This window comes from Orussus abietinus, unplaced genomic scaffold, assembly GCF_000612105.2.
Source record: "Orussus abietinus isolate OABI.00-Male unplaced genomic scaffold, Oabi_2.0 scaffold89, whole genome shotgun sequence".
NCBI classification, from domain to species: domain Eukaryota; kingdom Metazoa; phylum Arthropoda; class Insecta; order Hymenoptera; family Orussidae; genus Orussus; species Orussus abietinus.
Window position 1 is genome coordinate 51,143 of NW_019394246.1, and position 19,252 is coordinate 70,394.

General features: G+C 37.5%; 3 protein-coding genes and 1 long non-coding RNA gene across 5 annotated transcripts; 2 read left to right on the forward strand and 2 right to left on the reverse strand.

Moving 5' to 3' along the window:
* Nucleotides 1–1,082: 1,082 nt before the first annotated feature.
* Nucleotides 1,083–4,398, reverse strand: LOC105701447 (innexin inx2-like). Its single transcript, XM_012428187.2, has 5 exons — nucleotides 4,018–4,398; nucleotides 3,073–3,224; nucleotides 2,713–2,955; nucleotides 1,648–1,943; nucleotides 1,083–1,433 (listed from the first exon to the last, which is right to left on the reverse strand). The coding sequence occupies exons 1-5, from the start codon at nucleotides 4,199–4,201 to the stop codon at nucleotides 1,208–1,210; spliced, it is 1,101 nt and encodes a 366-aa protein (XP_012283610.1). The 5' UTR covers nucleotides 4,202–4,398; the 3' UTR covers nucleotides 1,083–1,207.
* LOC105701448 lies at nucleotides 1,795–6,827 on the forward strand. Of its 2 annotated transcripts, XR_001104226.2 has the most exons (5): nucleotides 1,795–1,928; nucleotides 2,823–2,980; nucleotides 3,067–3,184; nucleotides 6,312–6,403; nucleotides 6,735–6,827. It is a non-coding gene; the product is annotated as an uncharacterized LOC105701448 (long non-coding RNA). The 2 variants fall into 2 exon arrangements; XR_002762265.1 differs by lacking the exons at nucleotides 6,312–6,403; nucleotides 6,735–6,827 and adding an exon at nucleotides 5,237–5,360.
* Nucleotides 4,467–19,082, reverse strand: LOC105701446. Its single transcript, XM_012428186.2, has 10 exons — nucleotides 18,813–19,082; nucleotides 10,337–10,642; nucleotides 8,946–9,589; nucleotides 8,625–8,837; nucleotides 8,038–8,331; nucleotides 7,412–7,610; nucleotides 6,941–7,113; nucleotides 6,769–6,866; nucleotides 6,140–6,401; nucleotides 4,467–5,712 (listed from the first exon to the last, which is right to left on the reverse strand). The coding sequence occupies exons 1-10, from the start codon at nucleotides 18,937–18,939 to the stop codon at nucleotides 5,197–5,199; spliced, it is 2,832 nt and encodes a 943-aa protein (XP_012283609.1). The 5' UTR covers nucleotides 18,940–19,082; the 3' UTR covers nucleotides 4,467–5,196.
* LOC105701445 (collagen alpha-5(IV) chain) lies at nucleotides 12,065–18,311 on the forward strand. Its single transcript, XM_023433211.1, has 9 exons — nucleotides 12,065–12,177; nucleotides 13,244–13,477; nucleotides 13,550–13,633; nucleotides 14,164–14,244; nucleotides 14,524–14,595; nucleotides 14,715–15,956; nucleotides 16,333–16,612; nucleotides 16,939–17,356; nucleotides 17,668–18,311. The coding sequence occupies exons 1-9, from the start codon at nucleotides 12,123–12,125 to the stop codon at nucleotides 17,899–17,901; spliced, it is 2,700 nt and encodes an 899-aa protein (XP_023288979.1). The 5' UTR covers nucleotides 12,065–12,122; the 3' UTR covers nucleotides 17,902–18,311.
* Nucleotides 19,083–19,252: the final 170 nt, after the last annotated feature.

Genomic DNA, 19,252 nt, shown 5'->3' on the forward strand with positions numbered 1-19,252 from the left:
ATGTGTAAACCAGTACAATTGGTTTACACCCTGTTTAACCTGCTTTAAATCACTTAAACTTAGATTAACTGATAACTAACTTTACTAATAATTAACCTTAAACTAACTAAATCAACTAATAATTAATTTTATCGGCATAAAATATATTTAACATATAGTTGAACATCGAAAACACTGGTTCATATTTTGTATCGCTTTCATTTCCATTCTTATCGTTTGAGACATTGTTCGTAGAGAATTTTTAAAATGTCTACTTAACAATTACGATGTTTATTAACATAAAGAAATATATATATGTGTGTGTGTGTACTTAATCTTTAAAAAGTGAACATTTGTATTTTTATAAAAATAAAATTAAAGACAATTTAAACAATTTGCGCAGTTTCATTTGTCTACCAACTAAATTTTTTCTTTTTGGTAATAATTAACTTTCTCGGCATAAAATATGTTTAACATATAGTTGAACATCGAAAACACTGGTTCACATTTTGTATCGCTTTCATTTCCATTCTCATCATTCGAAACATTGTTCATAGAGAATTTCTGAAATCTCTACTTATCAGCTACAATGTTTGTCAACATAAAGAAATATATAAGTATGTTTATTTAAACATTTTTGGAAAGCGAACCACAGTTTGTACCTTTCTTAACCTATGCTTAGACATCATCGATGTGATAATATTTGAATAAAAAACATTGAATATATAAAATATGCAAAAAGTAATGTTAGTGTATTGTCTTAAGCAGTACTTAAGAGTTATAATAGTAAAATAGCTTCGAAGGAACTTTTTTTGAGAGAATTTCTCTCCGATCACAGAAAGTGCTACGTATCGAACTGTAAGGTTTTATGAAATTGTCATTCTATATATATGCATAAAGCGTAATGTTTATGAAACTTTTTTCAAACCTGGGTGCACCAAATTATTTGAAACTTCATGAGATTATGAAAGCTCTAAAGAAGTACACGATGCTGGTGAAATATCATAAAAAAAAAAATGTTTTAGTCTGGGATAAATAATGAAAATGTAATATCAATAAGGAAATTTCATGAACACCACGATCTTTTTTAGGGCCTCCATAATTACGTGCTGAAATTTCAATTGATTCAGTGAATCCAGTTTGGAGAAGTTTTATAAATACTTTGACGATTTATATATATAGAATGACCCTTTCGTATCACCTTAATCTTTCCAGTAAAAGCCAAGTTTTACGTTGTTAGCTCATCGGGCTTTTTGGAGGTAAAGAATGTGTCCAGTTCTTCGATTAATTCTCCGAAGACAATGGGATTCACGTTACGAGCCAACTGCTGAAGCAAAAACCAATCTCCGAAATGCAATTCTCGTACGACTCTGGATACTTTCACTCCTTTTATTGATCTTGCATTTGCTCGCAACAAATATATTCTGGTCCATGGCTGAGAGAAGACGATTATCCTGTAAAAAAATAAGGAATTACTTTAAGATATCATCATTATTAGAGCATAAAAAAAAATGTTTTCATATATTTTGTCGAATATTTAAAGAGCATCAAAAAATGTCCTGATATATCTCATCGAAACCTGTAGAGCGCTCTAAAAAATATTTATGTATATCTTATCGAAACCCTGTAAAGCACTAAATAAATATTAATATATATTTTAATGAATACCTGTAGAGCACCGCCAATGCTCCGACACCTGCCAGGAATATGAACCAAAACCAGATGAGGACAAAGACCTTTTCATTGACGACATTGAGTGACAGAATACAAAGTGCGTCGTGCGTTTGCGCAGATCCTCCCGCGCCAAAGGTGTGTATTGTGCATTTGGTCACTTTTGGGAACAAACGAGCCATCGGGTCCACTCTCTGGTATGGTCTCGTTTCCATGGCGAACCCGGTCACAGCAGATCCATAATTCGTGAATTGTCCTTCTAGGAACTCGTTCAACAGGTAGATCTGTCCAACCTGGAAGAAAAATGTGGACTGAGTTTCACAACGAGTACATTTGTTTAACGAGTGATTTTTTACGTGAAGGAATTCTTTTGCATGCTTTGGAGCAATTTTAGCAAATTTAAGTACAACGTGAATCCTAAGGCAGGGAAATAAGCTTGGCTCGTGCTTCTGTCTTGTTCTTAATTTAATTTTTAATTTGGAGCAGTTTGAAGGTTATGTTATGAGTTGTCGAAAGATATCGGACGAAATGTATAGCATGGGCTGCGGAGCGATGCTTTATTGGTTTTGCACGTTTTATAAAATTTACGTATAAAGTAAATCCCCTAAATCAGGGAAATTTAAGCTTGGCTTATGCTTTCGTCTTGTTCATAACCATCTTCAATTTGGAATAGTTTGTTGGTTATATTATGAGGCGTCAAAAGATACTGGACACTGAAATGTACAGAATAAGTTGCAAAGTGATGCAGTACGCAGCTTTATTGATTAGAATTAAGCTCGAGTAAGAATTAGGACATGCATTAATGGTCCCAGAAAAATAAGTTTAGGTTAGGATCGAAGCATAAACCAGGTTTTATTAGGGGACATTGCATAGAAGACATTTTTTCAATTAGTGGAGGTTGATCCATAGTTGAAATAAAAAAAATACGTGTCTGATTATTCATCGAATAGATCTTGTTAATATTTTCTTTGGATTATTACAGACCAAGAGATCAATATCTCAATTAATAAGACTCATTAAAACAAATAACCAAACACGTATCTTTTTATTTTAATTTCTCACCGTGTTGATTAGGTTCATCAGCTCGCAGAAGAAATAGCGAATAGCGTAGAGGTTATGAGTATGCAAATTTGTTTTGGTTAAGTAATCTACAAGCTGCGTTTTGCGTTCAGGAGTCCACGCGGTCCCCAAAAATGGAGAGGAGAGGTCAATCGACAGCATTGCGACTAAGCCGCCTTCCCACATGCCCCATAAAGCTCGAGGGATGTAAAAAACCACAGCTTGAATCCCCAGAACAAAGCAGACCTGAAAAAGGGATTTTCAGTTTTAGGTTAGTCCCTGCATTGATATAACTTTTATTATGATTATTAGTAACATTGACTCATCATCTTATTTTTAATATTTATTCATGTTTAGACCGACCCACTGGTAGTATCGATGATAATGAATCTCATCGTTCTCCAAAGCTTGGCCAACTCCGGGACTCGCTACTGAACGTCCAGGAATTCCTTTTAGGTGGCGAGACACGGTGAAGGTACTGTATATCCAGCAATAAGCGTTAATCGGTTCCTTAGCTGTTAATGACGTTTTAAAAGCAGATATTTTTCGTTAGTTTAATATTTTAAAAGGTTTCTTAATCACTGATAAGTATTTAAATCTTTCCGATGATGATGAATAATTGCTTTACAAACGATTCCTGCCTCCCATAGGTGATCATTAAATCCAATCATAGAAAATTCAGGAATTCTGACGTTTATTAATTTGCAAGTAATTCCTGGAGATATTTTAGTCTTTTATTTTAATCAAGGAATTCTTATATCAAGGAATTATCATAATAAATATAGAAGAAGTTTCAAAGATTTCTTCATAAAATATTGAAGGAATCTCAAAAAACTTTTTAATTATCAAAGGAACCTTAAAGATCTCTGTTAAGTATCGAAGGACTCTCGGAACTTCTACGTCGGGTATTAAAGAAGTGCCATAAATTCTTACAAGTATCGCAGAAGTTTCAAAGAGTTCTTTATAAAGTATCGAAGAAATGTCGGCAAATTTTTTGGTTAAGCATCGAAGGAATTTTAAAAAAACTTTGTAATTATCAAAGGGACCTCAAAGATCTCTTTGTTAAGTATCGAAGGACTCTCGGAAACTTCTACGTCGAGTATTAAAGAAGTCCCATAAATTCTTACAAGTATCGCAGAAGTTTCAAAGAATTCTTTACTAAGCATCGAAGGAATCTTAAAAAACTTTGTAATTATTAAATGGACCTCAAAGATCTCTTTGTTAAGTATCGAAGGCCTCAGAAATTTCTGTTAAGTGTCGATGACAGTTTCTTAAAAAATCGGTTTAGGGGAATCGAAATAAACAAACCTATAGACTCATCCGCCATGCAGGAGATTGGCTCGCCAAAATATTGTTTCGCAGTTACCAGAATTGCGCACACTGTCAGTAATAAAACGGTTACACGACAATGCAACTTGAAAACGACGTTGTCGATTCTGACGATGTCATTCGTAATCAGCAAATCACGAACCGGCGAAAAAAGATCGAACATCTTCGATTTCCGTCCACTATGACTCTTCGAAATCTAAAATAATCCTTTCCTGATCAAACTTTGCAAATTGTAACCAAAGACAAGACAATGGGTTTACCGGCAACTTCGGAACAATTGAAAATCCCACCGCTTCCGGTAACCCACCACCGAAGTCAGTTAACCTCCAAAAACTTCGCTAGTCAAAACCATTACAATTAAAACTTTTTATCACCTTATATCTCAATACATTTCACAAATTGAAATAATAAATAAACAACAAATGCAATTAAAACTGAACGTTTTAACCTTTATTCATTTTTATAAACGTACAACTTCTTTTTCTACAATCGTTCGTGCAAAATGTTGGGAATGTATATAAGAGAAAAATTGCGAAAGTTGGATTTAAATGTGGAATTTTGCGACTCTTTGGTTTTCTAAATTCTTTTATACATCGTTTTTAAGGAAATGGACAGAAATTAGTAAGCAAAAAGCATTTTAGCGAATTTCACTTCTCTGTATAAATATTTAACTGAACCAAAGTGGTAGCGAAGTGTTCGCTAAATCAGGTAAATGTTTCCGATGTCTGATAAATCGAATAAACATTTTTTTTAATCCACATTTCTTTCAAAATAAACTTAACGAGTATTACAAAAATAAATCCTAGTAATTCTGTCACGATACAGCCTCGATTATTTATAATTTCCCCACTTTGGCGCCATTTCACGGCGGACTATTTGGACAGAGAAGACTACAGGCCAAAGTTTCATTTCCCATTTTTCTCTCCGAGAATTCCTTAACGAAATAAATGTATGAATAATCTTACAACTAAGTTTATGCAATTTATTCTGCACTATCACGTTCTACTGTAACAACAGTTCATCCTGTTGACATCTTTCTTCCGTTAAGTGGTGACGTTTCATTTTCCACAATTTCTCTCAGACACTTCATCGAAATAACCATGTAAATCATTTTACAGCTAAGTTTATGCACTTTAATCTGCACTATCACGTTCTTCTTTAATAACAGTCCATCGTGTTGACACCTTTATTCTGGTAGGTGGTGACGATGTCATCCAGGATGGAGTCGAAGCTGTCGGTGTAGGTTTTGAGCCAGCGACTCCTTTCCTGGATGTATGCATCGATGTCTGCATCCAACGTAGCCCTCAGAAACTTTTCCCTGGTGACTTCGGAGACGAGCCTGAGCGTTTCTTGATCACTTTTGTCAACTGGGCTGTCCATTTTCATGGAAGTTTTATACATTGAAGCCAGCAAATTTGCATCGGTCGCGTCGACGATCTCGTTGATAACGCTGTATGAGTGCTCCGGAGGGTGTAGATAACCCTGGGATGTAATATTAGTTGTCTGCTTTATGTAGGGGGTGTCCATCGTAGCACTGTCTTTCGGCAGAGGCAAAGTTGGCAGCGGCTCATTGATTTTGTATTTCAGAAGGAACCATTTCAGCTTATTCACAATACTGGCTGAAATTCTAGACACTTCGAAGTCGCAGTCGTCTTCCAGGGTCGCCAGGAGCACCTTGTGATAAAAGAATTATTTATTAATTTTATATAAATTTAAAACTCATTTACATATCATTTAAATTACTAAATTGGGCTACGTTCACTTAAATTGTGTTCATCGACAAATAAAAATAGACTGTGTAGAGCTTGCGCATTATTGAAACTTAGCGCCTCAATGTAAAATGGTTAATAGTACTTCAATAAATCATAATTTGTTAAATATAAATTGATATACAGTAGTATTCCTTATTATGAAATATGATACAAATTTTAATTTCAGCGGTCTGTCTGAATATTTTGCAAATACTTAATCAATTGTTGTTAACAATGTTGTAGTAGATAAGTTAAGTGTTACAAGATTTGTTTCATCTTTATCAATGACTAAAAAAATTGTAAACCAATTAATACTCAGAACAAGTATCGAGAAATTGAAAAATTCTTACTCCGAGGCAACGCTGCTTCGCTAACTCATCGAGAGCTTTGTTGAGTCTCCGTTTGATTTCGGTTTCATTCAGAGTGACGATTTTACGGTGCTCTTTAGAGAACGTCACGTTGGGGAAAGAGCCATCCAGCATTCCCTGGTCGGTTAAATGAGATTTGATAAAATGTTTCCAGAATTCGAGGGCGTTTGTCTTAACTTCCCAATGCAAGTCCAGAACAGCTGACGTGGCCATCATGTGGGACATGACTTCGATTTTTGATTTCCTGTAAGTTTCATATTAAATTGTACTAAATTAATGAGATATTCTCATCGCGTGTATATTCGTACAAAATGTGTGTATTTGAGGTTAAGCTAGTCGAGAATTCCTTCCGAAGAGAAATGTCACTCTGCGTTATCCTTCTCGCAACTATTTCTTTTTTCCATTTTCATGTAACATTGTATTAAATTTGAGAAATATTTTTAACACAAGACTTGCTGGAGTTTCGTGCTGAATATCTATCAGTCTGTACTGTGTGTTTGCGGTTAAAATTGTTATAGGTTAAAATGATATATGGTCTAAGTATATTATAGGTTAAACTCATTTATTATGTTTACAGGTTAAAACTAGTGAGTATATTTTATCTTACTTACGGCCATTTCCTGTATACGTAAAGCTCTTTGATCAGTATCACAGCTTCTCTCCGCACCACTGCTTCACTTTCATTTTCTAAAAGTTGCGCAGCAGTGCCCTAAAAAATTAGATAATGTCTCCGATCTGCTGTTCACATTAATTAAAAAAATCTCAGACTGATCTTCGACTTACCAGCAAATCAAGCTGGCACAATTCGGCATCCCAAAGCTTGTTAATTCGTACAGTGGTGGAAATAAATGTCAGCGCAGAAGCTCGCACATAACTTTCGGTGTCATTCGTTGCCACCTCGATTGCCAGCTGGAGGAACCGATTGACCAGAAGGAAATCCTGAAAGGCTGGATACTCTGAAATAAAGAAGTACAATGTGTTAAACTTTGTCACGTCACAGTTTTTCCTTCAAAATATACAACTAGTGAGTCGATGTGAACGAGGCAAATCTTTTCACTCTTCTGAAAAAATAAAAAAAAAAAGCAAGCAAGCCAAACGATGATATGGCTTTTAAATCATTGGCATCTTAAACTAATTAATAAATTGACTATCACATTAGTGCCATTAATTCATGACTGTTGATGCAGCAGTTAACATGGCAAAGGTGGTTCGTAATTTAACCTGACTTAACCTAAAATTTGACAGGAAACTCACTGTCTTCGGAGATGGTGGCAATTGTGTTCAATACTTCTAATACGCTGTCTCTGACTTCCCAGTTGGTATCGTGGAGTCTTTTAAAGAGTGTCGAGCCAATTCCATCCATGTGGCTTTCCGAATCAACCAGTAACGCCAAGTTTGGAGGCATGAAGTTTTGGATCGCTAGCTTGCAGATCTTCAACGCTTGGACGCACAGCTGCCAGAATGGAATTATAATTATTTAATCATTACAGAACTATAACTTTAAATATTCAGTTACTCTTTAAGGAGATTAAACCTTGTCGGTCATCAAACTTCTAGGGCATGCATTGTACAAAGAATTTAAAAGTCCTCGTAAAAGTCCAGAAAGACATTTTAAATCAAATATTGAATCATTTTCTTATTTTGACTCATAAAATACAGTATTACTTGAGATGACTTAATAATTATTCGGTTCTCTAAAGTTTTGCGACATTAAAAATACAATTTTGAATATATAAAGTGTCGTAGGACTTATTAGCTAACCGAATATTATTTTAGTCGATGAAGCACTGCAATTAATTATTCATTCGTCACTCTTAGAGCGATTAATACTTAAAGGTATTTAATGAAGTTCATTAAATGACGTGGAGATCTAGCCCTACCTTGGGCAGTGTACCGGAATGGTTCAAGATCTCCTGGCCAATAGCCAGGACGCAAATCGTCTCCACGCATTCTTGCCACTTTAATTTGAATTTTTCAGTCATAGCGGCGAGCCCATCCAAAAGCGCCGACAATAAAACCGTGTTTTCAACAATGGGATCGCCTTCCAGAATTGACTTGTACACTGTTCTTCTGGGTTCGGTCACCACGTTATCGGGTGGAGGTGTAGCTGTCGTTTCTTGGGCGAAATTCTTCAGCACGTGGCAAAACGTTTGAAACGTGATCACCGCTACATCCTGAAAAAATGCCCAAAATTGATCCGATGTGATTATCTATCACTGAAGAATAATATTGGAACGCAACCTTGAAACCATTCCACTCTTCGGTGTATAATTTTCATATACATTTGTCTCTTCGTAGAAAAGTAATACCAGTGCAACGATGTGATTAATAAAAGGTGAAAATTTTGCATCGATCGTTTGGAACGATACAAGTGCATCGATCAGGTGGAACGATACAAGTGCATCGATTGAATAGGCGTAGGAATATTTTCCCTATTGTTAAAACATTTAATTTTCTCTGCTCTCACCCTATCCATGATGTCCATGATCTCGAGGAGCATCCCGATAGACACCTTGCAAATATGCTCCAGAGGCAAGTCCCCCTTCATGATGACGTCTCTTATGGTATAAGCCAGCCTTAAGGTGGCCGGGCACGTGACCTCGAAGATCTTGTTGAGGAACATCTCGAAGAGGTCGTACCCTAAGCAAGTCTTCTTGATGCACACGCAGAGAGGTAACACCTGTGTCCGGAAGAATTCAGTAGATTCAATTTCGAGAAGAGTTTCATTAACGAGACTGACGCCACTTTCCCATCCCCTTAAGGTTTAGAAATGAACCGTCCTCCTCACCATCAAGGCAATGGCCTGGTGCTCGAATTTGTACTGCCCGGGTGGAGTGAAATCGCAGAGCAGTTTGGTCTTCTTCCAGTAGATGAGGGCGAGCTTGGCGGTCTTCACGAGCTCGATGACGTGCTTCTTGGGGATGAGCATCATGTAGACGTAGGTCAAGCCGCGGAGGAACTTGGACCAGGCGACCTCGTCGACGGTCTTGGTCTCCCTCAGGATGCCCTGCTTGAGTCTCAGGAAGAGCAACAGGAGCACCAGCTTGTGGACCCTCTGGAGGAACCTCGTGTTGATGCAGGCCTCGAAGAGGGCCTTGACGCGCACTTCAAGGTTTGTCAACTCCTCCAACAATGCCGGGATCGGGCTGTCCAGGTCCACGAAGAGGGTGTTCTCCAGGATGTTGGTCAGCAGGTCGATGGTGGCGCAGAGGAGCGTGTTCCTGTCCAGATAGTTCTCTTGAAGACCTTCGTGGACCTCCGTGTCGAATTGGTTGCTGATGATTGGCGACGTCACCTCCAGGATGACTTCTCGGCAGAATTTCTCGTTTCGACATTCGCTTAGAAGAAGACTCCACAGGAACTTTTGGCTCTCCCGGGTGACGTACATCGTCTGGTTCGCCTGGCAGAACTTGACGACGTCTCTCCACGTACCTGGAATCGTTAAAATCGTTAAAATCGTAAAGGAGATGTGAAATACGTCGAAAAATTTCATCGAAGTCGGTAAACGAGATTCTTCTAAATACCTACGTTACCGACGTTGGTATCTATATCGACAGCTAGGTCGAATTATATTGGGTATTGTACTAAATGGAGTACTCCATATCCCGTTTCTGTACAATTATTGTAAAATCGAAGCAAAACTCCAGAAATTCCATGGATACGTGCTTCGCATCACCTTAAGGTGAATATACAATATACTATTTTTTTAACGAGACTCGATTTCGAGAGAAAAGTTTCATAAATAAGACTTCTGACGTCACTTTCATATCACCTTAAGGTGAATATACAATATACCATTTTTTAACCAGACTCGATTTCGAGAGAAAAGTTTCATAAACGAGACTTCTGACGTCACTTTCATATCACCTTAAGGTGAATATACAATATACTATTTTTTTTAACGAGACTCGATTTCGAGAGAAAAGTTTCATAAACGAGACTTCTGACGTCACTTTCACATCACCTTAAGGTGAATATACAATATACTATTTTTTCGATTTCGAGAGAAAAGTTTCATAAACGAGACTTCTGACGTCACTTTCACATCACCTTAAGGTGAATATACAATATACTATTTTTTAACCAGACTCGATTTCGAGAGAAAAGTTTCATAAACGAGACTTCTGACGTCACTTTCACTTCACCTTAAGGTGAATATACAATATACTATTTTCTAACCAGACTCGATGACCCATTGGCGTCCACTGTGATGCGTTATGACGTCAGAAAGCATGCAAGTGTACGCCATCTTGACTGAGGCCGACAAAGGTTGTTCGCGCAGGCGCAGAACCGCACAAAGGCGGTCGAATATCTTCTGGCTGTTCCATTCTTTGAAGTGACTTTCATCCCGGGCTATAATTCCAACTAATTTCACGGTGAACATCGAAACTGCTTGGCAAGGCCCACCAATGTTGGTCCAGGCTTCGAGAGCTTCTTGTACCCATTTTCGCAAAACCTCCAAGCGCTCTGAATCGGCCTTTGCATCTGAAATTAATTTAAATATTTGTTAAAATCAATTATCTAATGCTGTATAAACTGCTAAATGTATAGTGCCTTCCTTGCCAACATGGCGTCGCTAGGTTACAATAAGGCATTTATATCCGCCACTGTACATAATTCTTAGTATAGTAGTGGACATGAATGTTTTTTCTGTGAATATAGAGCCGATAGTTTGATAAAATCTCATTTATATCCGCCACTGTACATCATTCTATTAGGTGTAAAAATAATCTTTAAATAACAGCCACGTATAAAAAATTATTAATATTTGAGCATCAGTCTAACAGTACAGTAGTGGATATGAATGTTTTTCTTGAGGACATAGAGCTGATAGTTTGAAAAAATTGCATTTATATCCACCACTGTACATCGTTCTAGTACAATGTACACTGGCGGACATAAATGCATTTACATTATATATTGATGACACCATATCAATACGGAGGGTATTTATATCCGTCACTGTACATGGGTTAAAGTGTCTTTTATCCAGATTTAATAATTTCCCGGAAATTCGCGATTATTAAATCTGGTGACCTTTACTCGCTACGCCGAAGTTTTTAAAATGTAATGATTACGCGAAATATGTCGAGATTGATAATTTCCAGTACGATTGGAAATCTCGAAATATACATCTCTTATTGTTATCAACATTACGAACTATTCTACGATTAGTTACATAATAATTTATATCCGATTCATCGATGACGATTACATCCGTCACGTACAATAATTTAAGTTAAACATAATTACGAATTATTTCTAACGTCATAAATAGTAATTTCTCATTATTTAAATTTATTCATTATCATGTTAAATATCCTAAAGTATATAAGGAAGGTCCTGACATGAAATATCAATTAATTTAAGTAATAACCAATTAAAGAAAATTTCTTTCCAGACATTTCCATAATTATTTATATATATAAACAAAAAAAAAATAAAATTTCGCAAGCTTTGAGACCTTCGTTATAACCTCCACGATTATTTATTAAAGTTTCAAATTAATCGGCGCACCCAGTTTGGAGAAAAGTTTTATAATTATTTTTACGTTCTGGTACATATGATACTTTAATATCACCTTAAGAAAGTAACGTTTGCTTGTAATAATAATTATTAGTACGAGGATTTCGAGTTTCAGATCGAAGGATACACGATAAGAGCCACTTCACATGGCAGAGTTGATTTAGCTGAAAGGAAGCTATTCAACGGCCTTAATGTTTCGCGGAAAATGGAGGAAACCCTCTATGGGCATAAACGACGAGCTTTTAGCTCTCTAAGTATTATCGGGGGTCGCCATCGCCAAAGGTCTTCGAGATGCAAATGCGGTCTGTTTGTCCGAAAAGGAAAGAAAAGAGAAATAAAGGCTCTTGATAAAGATATATCAACTGCGATGAAATCATCGGCCGAGTTCTTCTGGAAGCGTCAGTTACGCGCGTTCTTCCTTGTGAAACACTCGCAAGCGATGGATCTTAAAGTTTCATTTCTATTTCTATTTCTCATAATAGGATTGATCACCGGTAGGATAATATAACTAATTAACGCGTACTGTTAATACTTTTTATAAGATTTTATACAATTTTGAGATTTTATAACGTTTTATAACGTTTCATAACATTTCATAACAAGTTTTATTCGGACAGGGTTTACTAATTTTACAAATTATTCGCAACAAATTTATTAAATGTGTTATAAATTTCTTGCGTGTATTTATTTTCCCACGTGATTTCAGAAAATTATAACATGTGGAATTATAAGTTTGTTTAGAAATTTCTAATAAACAGGTAGCAGCATTAAATTTATAATTCTATTGTAACTTTATGTACTGGAAGTGTATGAATTTTATGAATATTTTTAACAGTGGGAAATAGTAGAATTCACATTTTATACACGTAAAAGATTTTGTGTTTAATATATAGCCATGTATAGTGATGTTTTAGAGTGATCCGGTTATTATAGTGATAGTTTTATTGTCTGGAACGAGGGATGTGTTCAATTATTTAATAAATCATGTCGTGAGGGACACGATGAAGTGAAATGGCTCGACAAAAGTGCTCATCTACATTGAGAGCACTGCAATGTAATTGTATTCATGAGATGAATGCTTAGTGAGGTTTCATTGTATAATTATATATCGTTACATGTTTTTAGGAGGTTTTAATGTATAAATAATGGAGAAACGACTTTCAAAAAGGTGTCGGTTTTGTATTTGTTTACAACTTTCATTTAAGTTTTTCACTTTTAAACAATGTTTAGCGTCATCGCGTTTACTTTGAAAATCATTCCCAACATGAAATGTTTAAAATGTCAATAACTGAGGAAAATCTAGCACCGCACAACATTTCTGCTCTCGGTGCAATTATTTCTGCAGCAATCAGCAATGTTATTCTTTGCTGAAAGTGGAAATTTCTTTTTATGAGAATCTTTCAGCGCCGTCAATATTTGCTTCGAGAATTATCCTTTACTTAGTTTGCTTAAAAAAAAATTACAAAATCGAAAACGATGATGAGTTTGAAAAAATACGATTTTATACATTGTATAAATTGAATAGCGTTGAAAAGTTCCTATTTTAAATATCACTTTTAGAAAATGGCGCAGCACTGAGAATTTCTGGCGGTGGTGGAAGATCTGGAGGTGGAGGAAGATCTAGAGGAGGATCTTCTAGAAGTGGTTCCTCTAGAGGTGGATCTTCTGGAGGAATATGGGGATCGATTTTTTCTTCATCGTCATCGAAATCATCGTCATCTTCTATCACAAAACAAGTCGCAAAACCATCACACTCGTCTCCAGTGAACAAACCACCGACTCAAATTCGAACTAGTAAGTTTAAATTTCACACGACGTTGTAAAAAGTTAGATAAAAATTTACTGAATTATTAATTATTAATTAAGGTGGGTCAAGCAGTTCAGTTCATCACTCGAAAACCGAGACATCTAATTTCTTGAAAGCCGAATCTAGGAGTCCCGGAAATCCAGGTGGGTTTTAAACGTAATGATTTTTAATTTAAATATTTTTAGGTGTAATGGTTTTATCCTCGGTAGTATAATGGTCAGTATCCATGTGTTTGTGATTATAAAACACACAGTGATTAACGCAAAAGGATTTAGGTGCAATGATTTTATCCTCGGTAGTATAGTGGTCAGTATCCACGTGTTGTGATTATAAAACACACAGTGGTTAACGCAAAAGGATTTAGGTGCAATGATTTTATCCTCGGTAGTATAGTGGTCAGTATCCATGGGTTTGTGATTATAAAACACACAGTGGTTAACGCAAAAGGGCTTAGGTGCAATGGTTGTATCCTCGGTAGTATAGTGGTCAGTATCCATGTGTTTGTGATTACAATACACACAGTAGTTAACGCAAAAGGGTTCAAACATGAAAACACTGTTTTCTTGGAGTAAGTTTTTATTTATACGCAAAATGAATCAAGTACTATTAAGAGAAATTGTGCAAATGTGATGAAAAGAATGAGAATTTTCATTCTTTTTGGACTTTGTTACAGCAACTCCACCGAAGAATGTTGGAGTTGGAACGGACACTAAGCCATATGGATCTCATGTACCATCTGCTCCACCAGCTCCTGGTTTGTTGAAAATGATAGAATTTAAAATCATTAATAATCTTATAACTAGATAAAGAATAAAAAAATGGTATTAAGCAAAATTTCGGTAAAAATCGAATTAAAATCTGCTTTCGCGGTCAAGCCGAGAATGAGCGTGCAATACTTTCCAATTAGAAATTTAACGTCCACACTTCGCTGACCGTCAGTTTTTATTAATAATTGTGACTCTATTACTATTAATATTATTAACTCTCAATAAGAGTACTTTGTTTTTATCCACTAAACCAATCAATTCACCAGGACACATCGGTTTCGAGACGGACAAAAGACAACAAGCCTCACAATTTGTACCTTCCGCTCCCCCAGCACCAGGTATGTTTGTACATATTTTAAGATGATATGAAATCTCATCCGAAATAAAAAAAATTAATTAGAAAAAGAGTGGCACAAATTAGACATGGGTACCATTAAAAATTGATGATTAATTCTAGGTTCATCGGTGTTCAATCGAAACCAAGGAGTCGCACCAGTACACTCCGCTCCAGTTGGAGGGATCAACCCAAACCCAAGTGGATCCTATGGTTTCCGGAACCCCATACATCCAAATCAGCCAGGAAACCCACCATACCCCATCCATAACCCCATAACCGCTCAAACAAGCCATGGAGTAAACAGTCCCATGAACCCAAGTCAACCAGGTCTCCACCAATCAGGAAACCCACCATATCCCATCCATAACCCCATAACTGCTCAAACAAGCCATGGAGTAAACAGTCCCATGAACCCAAGTCAACCAGGTCTTCACCAGTCAGGAAACCCACCATACCCCATCCATAACCCCATAACCCCACAAACAAACCATGGGGTGAACAGTCCCTATCCACGTACAAGTTCTCAAGGAGAACCATCAAGGAATTACGGCTTCAGCGACCACGTTTTGCCAGGAGGATCCGGCCAATCCCCCCATATCCAGAGTGCAGTGAGCCACCCATCCATGGGAACCCCATACCATCCCTCATATGGAGGCAGCCATCCATCATCGTACCCAAACACCATGAACTCTCCTCACTATCCTAGTCCAATGTACCCAGGAGCCCATCAGGGTGTTCAAGCTCCCCAGGGGTATAGCTACCATGGGTTCCAGGGATCCTATGGGTCCCCAGGATCCTATGGTCACATGGGCCCCTCACCCATGGCGCAGCCGGCTTTCCAGAGCGCTTATGCTCCAGCTCCTGCATACGCCCCCACACCAAATGTTGTTCTCGTCTCCGGCCAGACCCAGCAAAGAGGCCTAGGGGATGTTTTCAAGGAGGCCTTAATTTATTCCGGGGTTAACGCTGCCGTAAACAGGATCGTGAACCCGCCACACCATCATTATAGTTATGAGTCTTCGAGGCCTTCGGTTCAGCCTAGTGAAACCTCCAGCTCCGTGTCCAGCACCTCCACCCACATCACGTACAACAATCAGTACTTTAACGGGTTACCTGGAGTTAATGGGACTGTACCTGGTCAGGACATGGGGCAACCTGGAGTTCCTGTGGGAGGTGCGCAACCTGGAGGTCCTATTCAAGCGGTGCAGCCTGGAGGTCCTAGCGGAGTAGCGCAACCTGGAGGTCCTATGCAAGCAGTGCAGCCTGGAGGTCCTATTCAAGCAGCACAGCCTGAAGTTCCTGCTCAACCTGGGGTAGCAGGTCAAGCTGGAATACAGCAGGGTGTTCCTGGTGTAGTGCCAGGTAATGTCGAGGTGTAGTTCACTGTTGTGGTATCGATAGCAGAGTGCACCCCAACAATTCCTGGGTTTACCATGAGTTAAATAATGTTCATGTTCCTGGCCAGACACCAAATCAGGTTCAGTTAAGCTTTTATGATCCTAGTGTGGCACCAGAAACAGGTTGTTGTGCAGCCCAATGATCATTGGGTACTATTAGGGTTGTTTGAGGTGCGTAATCAGCTGATAGCGCATAATCAAGATGGTTCCCGACCTATGCATGTCGACGTAACCCAATGATCCTTCTGTGCCAGCAAAACAGTTCGGCTTGCAACTTAAAGTTGCTCGTATAATGTCTTGGAAAGTCGAGATGCATTCTAATACTCTTTTTCTACAAACAGGTCAGGGTGGAGTGCAGCCCAACGTTCCTGGAGCAGGTCCAAGTCAAGCCATCAACAGCAATCCTGTGTCCTCGACCATTGCGGCACCAAATACTAGTTCTGGTGTTTCTCCTGCGGTTAATTCGTATCTTGGTCTGCAGTATAGAATCTCGAACGAGGAGTTGTGGAAGCTGACCGAGGGCCTCTTCCAGAATGACGAGTATAATGCCATGAAGTACATCAGGTTGAATTTGCAGAAGAAGGTGGATGAAAAAAACGCCACCGATGAGGCTAATGAGAAGTAAGTTCTTCATATTTTTTCCCTTTATTTTTCTCTCTTCGTTCTGCATTCTTCATTTATTATTCTTCACTATTTTCTTTCCTTCGTTCTTCATTTATTACACTTCACTATTTATTTTTTATTCTTCACTCTTCACTTTTTTATTCTTCACTATGTAAACATGCAAAGCGTGATGAATGGTCACCCAAGTTCTCATCGTTAATTTAGAAAAGAATGTAATAAAAGTTTAATATAAAAAAAAATGCATAGCTTTCTGATTAATTTTTCCTTTTCGTTTGTTAATAAAAATCCGCATTTTATAACGGTATAATAATTTACGATTTCAGATTGTTTACGGTTGACACAGAAGCGTATTCCATTCCGACCGTACAAACAATTCGGTCTTTGTATGAGGAATACAAATTCGAATCCCACATAAAAGAGACCCTCTCTCCAGAGAGACGAAAGAAGGAAAATTTGTTGCTCGACATGTTTTTGGGTACAAATGTTATGCAGGACACAATGAACTGGCTTTCGAACCAAAACTTCATCGAGCCAGATGACTTCGAAAGGAAAGACACTTTGAAGAGAATCTGGTTCACCCAATTCGAAGGATCTTCTTCAGGCTTCGAGCGAACGTTTTTGTCAGAACTGTATGACAAAAAGGATATCCTCGGAGTCCAGGATTGGATTTACTTCGATTATCTGGAGTCTTTGAATCGTATCAACTACATGGGATATGTCGACAAGGTGGACCTCGGAACTGTGAGTCAATTAAATTCTCTTTCCTTTCAATGCAAACCTTTTTTTGAGAATCGTCTCAGTAACATTTACTACAGCGATGGTCATATTCTCATCGAAGCCTTGATCAAAGCCAGGAAAAATCCATAATATTTATCAACGATGACTCTGGACCTATACAAAACCATTATAATTCATTTATTTACGTTATTTAATCACACTTATTATTTATTTCCATGATAAACAAATCATGTTTATTGTAACAATGGTATAATAATTTTTGTCAGAAGAACCTTAGCACTATTTTAGTAAGGAAATATTGTTTGTAATTTCAGAAAGCATCGCTGGTGAAGTTGAACTTCCAAATGGACAATTTAATCAGGCAAAATGCAACGATACTGGTGGGAACGTCACCGGAACTTGAAATGTCTTTATACACAATTTGTGTCTATGCAAGACCGAACGACTTGTGTTCTGTTTCTCTTGGCGGAGTGAAATTTAATATGCTTACCCACGTCTTCAGATACTTTGGAAAAGACCTCATTGACTTGGCTATACCAATATATTAGGTATAATAATTCAATCGAAAGCAATTTCTTATATGGGAGAATCTAGAGCATGTATATATAGCTCTATTAGCGAGAAGAATATAATTTTTGATAAATTATGAATGAACTCGTTAAACATGACGAGTGACTTCTTTGGCATAGTCGACACTGTTTAAAAGATTGACAATATAATACAGTATACATAAAAGCATATATAATATAAATAAAAGCATTGCAGCAGTTATTAACTCCCAAGAAACTTTCCGATAAATCATTAAAGATTCTCTTAAATATATTGTGTTAATGGAGCGAGCGAACACATTGTGGATTTTGTGTTCCTGTTCATTATCAAAATTATTTACCTGCGTACATCAATTTGCACTTTAAACAATTTTAGATATATAATATATGACCATCGAGGAAACGACAGATTCCACGGATTGTTAATTTCTAAAATACCCTTATTTTAAATACGCGCAATTATTTCATAACAGTCGCCGCCATTTTTCAAGATGGCGGCGCGCGTAGAAGAAACAACCTCTTGCCCTTCTACCTCAGAATGTATTATTTATTCCCATTAAAAACTGTTAATATCCATCTCACGATTTACGCTTTTATTTCTTTAATTATGAGAGCAATAAGGAATGCAAGAAATACCTTTATTTCGTGTAAAACTGCTAAAAAAAAAAATTCAAATGACCCGCGCACTGTTCTCCAAGATGGCGGCGTAGAAGAGCAAAACAGCCGCCGTTTGTTCAGAGCGTTTTACAAAGATATAAATACTTTTTCATCCTTAAAATCGTCGAATGTCAATCCCGCGATCGCGTATGGAATTCTTTGAATAATTTAGGTAGTAAGAATGGCAGGAATTTATGGAAATTTAAAAGATTCATGCATAAAGCTTTAGGAGCCCGTTCGACCTCTAACCTCACCTTCGGAGCGCTTCGTGACGTGCGTTAGGAGGAGGTCGAGGTAAGTCGGGCTGACGACGTTGTACCCGGGAAGCAAGAACAACTGAAGAACTTCGGCCAATTTTTCCGTACTTTTAGAGGAAGTCATCGCGAATATTCGCAAAACCGGACGTGCGACGTCCCGGCGTTAATCGGTACGTCATGAACTATGCACCACACCAATCACTACGTAGAAGTGCAGACGTGACAAGGATACTGGCAGATAATGATATCCGACGAGGTCAGTGGAAAAATGGCGGACAAAGATGGCGTCTTTCCCTGCGCGCGGTATGTATCAATTACGATAAATGTAATTCTTCATTACGCTCGTATTTTACATTTAAAACTTAAGAAATGGGTTCTCAGACATTCGTTATCACCTTTATAAATTATAAACTATTCCTTTTTGCGTTACAATATAC